General features: G+C 42.5%; 1 protein-coding gene and 1 long non-coding RNA gene across 7 annotated transcripts in view; one reads left to right on the top strand and one right to left on the bottom strand.

Annotated features, from left to right (window-relative positions):
* The window catches only part of ARHGEF9 (Cdc42 guanine nucleotide exchange factor 9), a 369,419-nt gene that overhangs the window by 337,694 nt on the left and 23,588 nt on the right, over window positions 1–8,137 (top strand). The window contains exon 14 of one of the 6 annotated variants that reach the window (XM_058154713.1): window positions 132–240. The exons of the other annotated variants lie outside the window; for them this stretch is intronic. Coding sequence (XP_058010696.1) covers window positions 132–135 — 4 coding nt within the window. The 3' untranslated portion in view covers window positions 136–240. Of the gene's footprint in view, window positions 1–131; window positions 241–8,137 lie in introns of those variants that run through there. 6 annotated transcript variants of the gene reach the window in all.
* Window positions 658–5,763, bottom strand: LOC131183933 (uncharacterized). The gene is made up of 3 exons (XR_009151878.1): window positions 2,418–5,763; window positions 1,390–1,465; window positions 658–797 (listed from the first exon to the last, which is right to left on the bottom strand). It is a non-coding gene; the product is annotated as an uncharacterized LOC131183933 (long non-coding RNA).

The raw sequence follows: 8,137 nt of genomic DNA on the forward strand, positions 1-8,137 counted from the left end.
CAGGCTCCTCTTTGTTTATTACATTAATTATCAACGAGGAACCAAAGTTTGCACTAAATTGATTTGTCAGTGATACATCTGCTGCGGGTGAAACTTGTTCTATATGTAACTGCAAAACACTTTTGTTACAGATAATCATAATGCCACTCGCCAGGAATAAAACAGCAGCACTATAGCCGACATAAATAGCAGTACCAACCTCCTGGTGCTTTGGAACCCTAGGCATTTTGAAGAACTCTGGAAACGTAATGTCTCTGTTCTCCAAGATGGAATGCAGATTCCAGAAAATTGGAATTAAGGTAATGATTCCTGCTACAAAGTTCAGAAGACCTCCAACACTAAACAAGATGAACAATTGTTTTGTGTGTCCGATGTCTTTGACAACAATCCCTAAAGAAAAGCTCATGATGGTTATGGCCCCGGCTCCTATAATGCAACTCAAGGTCATCAGATCTTGAGCCAAAAATATTTCTTTGGGCAGCATCTTCAGGTCTTCAGTCAATTCCTCACAGTGAACGTATCTGTTTTCTGGATGGGTGCTGTGCAGATAACAGACTCTCCAGATTCCAACCCACACCACACCAGGGTACAAGCCATCCTTACTTTCTACATGCCATTTTCTCCAACACTCAATGGCTGTTGAAACAATGCACATAATGGATCCTAAAATACCCAGGAAATAACCACCTAACTGGGCCCTATTAATCCAAGCTAACCATTTTGTAATTATTGATTCTTTTTCACTTGCTAGTTGCTCGTTAAGTGATTTATTGCTCTTGTAGATTAACATAGGATTCCTGAAATCAAATCAAAAGAAAATAGCACATCATATATTTATATGGCTATGCAGATCCTTGCACATTAAAGCATGAATAATCAAGATGCGTTAATGAGTTTCACTATTCATTCCTTTGGGAGTAAATTTCCCTCCCATCTATTTTTTAGCAACATTAATTTATGTATTGATCAAATTTATACACTACCCATATCACTATCTAGGTGACTAAATGGTTTACAAGTAAAAAATAAATATTGCTTTTCCGCAATCAAATGTCTCAAAAATAACATATTCTAAAATATTTTAGTTGCTTAAGGAGCAATGCATTTTAAAAAGCATAAATATATTGTTAAAATACCAGTCAGCTAGCCAATGGTCAAGAAAAAAAATATGGCGTTACATTAGCAGTTTCAGAACTTCATGGGATGTAGACAAATGTCACATAGGTTATGACTATCAAAAGTTAAGTTGTCCCCCTTTAACATAGTTTAGTATTTGTTTTTACACGTACAAATTGAGCAATTTATATTATTTAAATATTAAACTTGAGTCCAACTTAGAATACCAATAAAAGTTCACATAACTGGAAGCCAGAAATCTAAGTCACCTACTTTGTAGACAAAGGATCTGCAGCACCTCTGATTTGCAAATAACTTAGATTATCGATCATGTCAGTGACTAAGTTTGCTGAAACAAGAACAAAATAGAATTGTTGCTTCAAAACTCAGGCATCTCAAGTGTGTGTGGAGCTAATGAGGTGGAGAGGCTTTCACCTTGCAAAGGGACTTCTTTGCCTCCTGAAAATATGAATCACTAAGTAATTCTAGCAAAGCACAAATAGCATTTATTAAGTGGGGTCGTGTAAAGTCTTTATGGGTTACAGCAACAAATGAAACATGCAGTATCTGTTGTACATCAGTAAGCAAATGATCAAACAATAAAATACACTGATTGCATGTGAACTTTGAACAACAGAAAACATTGATTCTAGATAAAATTCTGCAAGTGACAAATGTATGGGTTATACCAGTTTTCCCCAGCTAGGTAAATATCTTTCATGATAGTTGCAAGTTATGTTCAGGACTTTCAGAAAATACTTTCTATTGTGTAATTGCTGAGAAGGCTGGTTGTTGCATGCCTAAAGAAATTAGCTAAAAGAAAAACACTCTCTCTTATAAATGGGGAAGAGGCCTGAACTGCCATGTTAAAAGGGCTAATATCCTTCTCATTAATATATTAATAATGAAGCCTAAAAATCCAGGTAAGAAGAATACTTTTGTTTTCATTTACATAATGCATGTCTATGCAATACATAATGACACACAAGGTATGACATAGCTGAAAGAATTTCTTCTTGGATAAATAAAATATCTATGAGAGTTGTATAACTTAATGTAACCTATAACTTCTTGAATTCCTCATACCTTACAAAACTGACTACCGGTACATGTTTCCATCACATGTATAACATAGTCTTGTAAAGTTTTACTACTGTCATCCAAGTACTCCAGGCCATACACTAAATAAATGATTTTATTTTGATTTTCAATTATAAATGCAGTGTGGATTGTATTTGAAGTTAAAATCCCAAATCTCCTCAATTGGTGACTATGGATAGATAGTAGCAGCTGTCTCTCACCGTCTCCAATGCCAAATGACCAGCATCTCTTCCTTTCTCCTCCAAAACGTCCGTTTTCAACTGTCATTGGATATTCCAACTCCCACTCCTCAACTGACAAACGACAGAATTCCAGTGATACATCTCAGTGAGCAGCCCCCACTTTCCAACTCGCAATGCTTAAAACACCTGCATTAGGATGGTTTATTTTCATTGATCTTCATAATGTTTGGGAGCAATTAGAAGCTATTCAGAGAAAGGAACAGCAGCCAACTGAAGAAGTGGCTGCTTTTAAAGATCAGCTGATTCTTCCGGACAAGGCAGGTGGAGACATCCTGTGTTGGCTATCCATGACTGATGCAAGTTAGATCCTGCTATCCACGTTACCCTGGAGTTCAGTTGTGGCTTGACTTGACAAGTTAGGAACATCTAGGGATTAGAGGGCACTTTAATTTCCTAGTGGGGATCAGGTAGTGCCTGGGAATTTTATACAGTGTAAAAAAATTGGTTGATTATTCTAGTTTTTAGTACTGCATTTGAGGGGCACTTTAGATAAAAGGGATGAAGTTTGATAAACCCTTTGTGAGGCTTTAAGATCTAATTCAATGTGTGCATTTGGAACTCCTTGCCATTGCAAAAGGGGTACCAGGCTGTTGTCAAATGTCTGTGCTTTTTTCCTTCCTTTCTTTTAAAGCCAAGGAAAGGAAGGGCTAACAAATTTTTATAGACAGCCGGTTTGGTGTTGATGTGATTAAAGGTACCAGGATAAAAATTAGGAGTTCCAGTTTTGCCTTTTTTTGTGGCATTCAATTGGGTCTCTCAGCCCAAGGAAGTTGGTGCTGCAAGGCTCTTCCCCAGAAGTTGCCAACGATGCCAAGAGTCAAGGCTGCCTCAAAAACAGAAAGGAAAAAAAAATATTAGGGGAAAACCCACAGCCTCTCGTTTTTGAAAGAAAGTAGGAATAAACGACATTGCTTCTACTTCTGACAGGTTCTCTGAGTTAAATCAATTACTGAGAACCTATAAAAGTAAATTGTTTGTAAACATGGCAGGACTTGTTAACTAGAGCCACATGCAAAGAAAAAAAATGACAAGCCAAACAACACAATTTGGCAAAAAATTGTGGGAAGTCCACCTAGAAAGATAATTAATTAGCCAGGGGGTCAGAGGTCGTATAGTACTGTTCTGTTAATTTGAATTAACCATTTATTGGGGGGGACCCAGAAATATGCAATATAATAATAATAATGTGGACATGGGAACTGAATGCATCCTTGTGCATGGAAATTCTGTAAGATTTCAGAGACCCTGATGATTCTGGGAGCCTGAATTCCCTGGAAATAGCAGAACAGAAGCTGTAAAGAAATTATTTTGGTCTGTTAAACTTGGAGGGGTGGGGAGAGGCTTGCTTCCTATTCAGGTGAAAAGGGGATTGTAATAATTGGGCCAGACTTTATTGGAATAACATCTATATTTTACGTGTACAATAGTAAATGCCTTTTCCTAGAACTCCTATTGTTATGAAAAGGTGATTCCTCCTCTTGAGGAGATCTATAAAGTCTCCTAGAAGCAATAGTTTACTTATTGTTATTGCTTATCTGTTGGGCAGCTCCCAAGAACCCTTTCCATTCTGGTTTTTATCAGTAATCTCACCTGCTGTCTTCCATCAGGAGTCCAGCCTTTATTTTATTTATCTAGTAAATTTAATGCAGGCCCTTGCTAGAGAGAAAGAGATGGAGGGAGGAGAGGCTGAGTCTAGAAGAAAGACAGAAATGTTAGCTTGCAGGTGCCTCTCTTTATGGCGGCGATAGGAGGGAACCAGAGTAAAAGTGGAACAAGGAGAAAAGATCCCAATCCATAAAGAGGAAAGCTGAAAGTGTCTTGAAAGGACAAGAGAGGAAGTGGTGGCGGCAGTTTTTTCTCCAAGCTTTGTTTAGTTTCTGAACATTTCGTCACCAGGCTAGGTAACATCTTCAGCAGAACTTCCGTTGAAGTGTTTTGTTTCAGTTCCCTTCCGCTTTTATTGGTCTTATTGCTCATATGACTGGTCATGCCATGGGAGGGTCACCTGGTAGGGAGGTCAGCCTCTCTGAAGGTCCCGTAAGTCGGCTGGTGGTCGACGCTGTCATTATTTATTTTATTTATTTATCAAACTTATATACTGCACCATCTCCCGTAGGACTCAGGGCGGTTCACAGGCATATTAAAACAATATAAAACAATGTAATAAATAAACATTTAAAACCCAGATTAAAACTAAATATTATCAAAGCCTGATCACTAAAACAGTAAGAATCAATAAAACCCCCATTAAAATTTGGTTAAAACATTGTTCTTAGGCTAGTCCCGCACGCTGAAATAATAGAGTCTTCAGTTCACGTCTGATGGTCCGGAGGTCAGGGAGTTGTCGTAATCCTGGAGGAAGCTCATTCCACAGGGCTGGTGCCGCCACAGAGAAGGCCCTCCCCCTGGGGGTCGCCAACCTACATTGTTTGGTCGACGGCACCCTGAGGAGGGCCACTCTGTGGGAGCGCACCGGTCATTGGGAGACAATCGGTGGCAGAAGGCGGTCTCGAAGGTATCCCGGTCCTAAGCCATGGAGCGCTTTAAAGATGGTAACCAAAACCTTGAATTGCACCCGGAAGACTACCGGTAGCCAGTGCAGGCCGCGCAGGATAGGTGTTATATGGGAGCAACGCGGTGCTCCCTCTATCACCCGCGCGGCCACATTCTGGACTAACTGGAGCCTCCGGGTGCTCTTCAAGGGGAGCCCCATGTAGAGAGCATTGCAATAGTCCAGGCGGGAAGTGACGAGGGCGTGAGTGACCGTGCGTAAGGCGTCCCGGTCAAGGAAGGGGCGCAACTGGCGAATCAGGAGGACCTGATAAAAAGCTCCCCTGGCGACGGCTGTCAAATGATCCTCTAAGGACAGCCGGTCATCCAGGAGAACGCCTAAGTTGCACACTCCCTCCCTGGGAGTCAGTACTTCCTCCCCCAACAGTCAGCGATGGTGTAAGCTGACTGTACCGGGACGCCGGCACCCACAGCCACTCTGTCTTGGAAGGGTTGAGTCGGAGCCTGTTCCTCCCCATCCAGACCCGTACGGCCTCAAGACACCGGCCCATCACCTCAACGGCTTCATTGGGGTGGTTCGGGGTGGAAATGTACAGCTGGGTGTCATCAGCGTACAGATGATAGTCCACCCCGAAACCACGGATAACCTCACCCAGCGGCTTCATATAGATGTTGAACAAGAGAGGCGAGAGGACAGACCCCTGAGGCACCCCACAAGTGAGGCGCCTTGGGGTCGACCTCTGCCCCCCTGCCAACACCGTCTGCGAATGGTCAGAGAGATAGGAGGAGAACCACCGATACACGGTGCCTCCCACTCCCAATCCCCCCAACCGTCGCAGCAGGATACCATGGTCGATGGTATCAAAAGCCGCCGAGAGATCTAATAGAACCAGGACAGAGGAACAACCCCTGTCCCGGGCTCTCCAGAGGTAATCCACCAACGCGACCAAAGCTGTCTCGGTGCTGTAACCGGGTCTGAAGCCGGACTGGAACGGGTCCAGATAGCCAGTTTCCTCCAGGTGTTGAGGAAGCTGATTTGCCACCACACTCTCAACAACCTTCGCTAAAAAGCGAAGGTTGGAGACTGGACGATAGTTCGCTAAAACAGCCGGGTCCAGGGAGGGCTTCTTGAGGAGGGGCCTCACCACCGCCTCTTTCAAAGCAGCAGGGAAGACACCCTCCAACAAAGAAGCGTTGGTAACTTCCTGGAGCCAGCCTCGTGTAACCTCCCAGGTGGCCAGCACCATCCAGGAGGGACACGGGTCCAATAAACATGTGGTGGAGTTCAACCTGCCCAACAACCTGGATCATTGGTTGATCGCATGATTGATGCGAGTCCTTACAGGCTCATAGGCTGGTTGCCAGTGGATATGTTTGTTGGTTGACCCATTCGTTGAGGGAGGAAATTCTCATTGATGATAATGAATGTAAGGAATTCAGAAAGGAAGCAAGTGTTAAACTTTATAAGGAGAGGTTTCTTGTTTTCATTAGTCCCTCAAAACATGATGAAGAAAAGGGTAAGCAATATAAATTTAGAACAATGTCTGATAGAGCTTCCATTGACTGGCATGGTCTACCTGATTTTTTTTTTAAATGCTTTAGTTGTTAAACAGCCACCTAATAAAGGGATAGATCAGCAATTCCAAAACAAAAGAGGTGGAGGTCAGCACAAGCCCCTTCTTTGGAAAGATTATTTATGACAGAAAATTGTGCTAGGTTTATCACCATTAAGAATTAAACAAGTGGTGGTTTAGGGACCCATCACATTCCTTTCTTGGTCCCCCTGTCTCTTTGCCTCCCTTTTGCCATGGATTTGAACATCATCTGAAGTCCTCGCTTTGGCTTTGATGTACAAATAAACGCCTGTCAGGGACCCTGGAAAAGCCGTCGGACTTGATCTCTGGAGCTGCAGATCTGTGGCAGAGCTTCCCCATGACCAGGTGGCCCTGGAGTCTAGTTTGGCTGTAAAGGAGATCCAGGTATTAAGGACTATCAAAGACCCCAATTTCAGAGTGGAGGGCACTGTGTCTATGGAGAGAGGGGATCGGATGGCCCAGCTAATTCTGGAAAAGCTACGATTTGCCCAGTAAAAGAGATAGATGGGCCAAAAAATAATACCTTGAAGGGTCAGGATGGATTGATGTCCACAGACAGTACAAAAAACTAGATAAACTAGGACAGAAGTGGTTATAGTAAACCTGTGACTCTTTTTAACTATCCCCTAAGTGAGCATCTCTCTGAACCTACTATGGTTTTGGTGTTGCAGTAGCTTCTGTATATCATTGAGGTCACAAAGAGTTTTAGCATGAGTTGCCTCAACAGACGATTGTTATAACAGTTGGATTTGTTCTCTTTTACTAGTATGTGGACATGAGTTCTTGGACACCATCGCTGATGTCTTAGTGGCAGTAAATTTGGGCAGCATAATCTCCTGCTGCTAACAAGGAAAGTGTGCCAGAAGCAAGAATGTTGTGTCTGCATCCTGCATCCACAGTTTATAAAAGCAAAGCAGGACCATCGAATATCCAGAAGTTGCTGGAGGAATTCAGTCAAGGGTTGTCAGGATAGAGCCCAGTCATGGCCAATATTTTAAATTTGGGCATAGCATGCCAATGGTGTATATTTTGTATCTTAAAGTTAACTGACTGTATCCAGTATATTACTCAGAAATGTAAAATTGATGCAAAGCAAAAATATGAAAGGAAATTAAAATATGTCAGGGGTGGAATGTAGGGACATCGCGGAAGACCATTGTTATTTCGAGGAGTTTAGTGACATATTTTGAGTTCCTCTTCATATTAAGAAAAGATTAGAGGTTTGCACAGCTTGTTTTGAGCTAACCTGCTTGTTTTTTTTAAAACTTGTTTTTACTGAATAAAGGAGAAGGGAAGGAATATTCACGTACCTTCAAAGCCTCAGATTTTCAATTCCTGTCCAGAGTCAGGTGCCACCCATTCAAGGCCAGGTCTTGCGGTCTTCTGACCACAGCAGAGCCATGAAGTCACGGTGCCGGGTTTTGATAAAAACTGTGGGGTTGTTGTTGTCTGAGGGGAGCTTTTGCATGATCGACAGTGGCTCCCAAAGGTCCCAGAAACAACATCAGAGCTCTCTATCTGTCATTGTGGTCAGCCATTCGGTCGTGTCTGACTCTCAGCCACTCTGGGTCA

The sequence above is a fragment of the Ahaetulla prasina genome, chromosome 11 (genome assembly GCF_028640845.1).
Source record: "Ahaetulla prasina isolate Xishuangbanna chromosome 11, ASM2864084v1, whole genome shotgun sequence".
Lineage (NCBI taxonomy): Eukaryota > Metazoa > Chordata > Lepidosauria > Squamata > Colubridae > Ahaetulla > Ahaetulla prasina.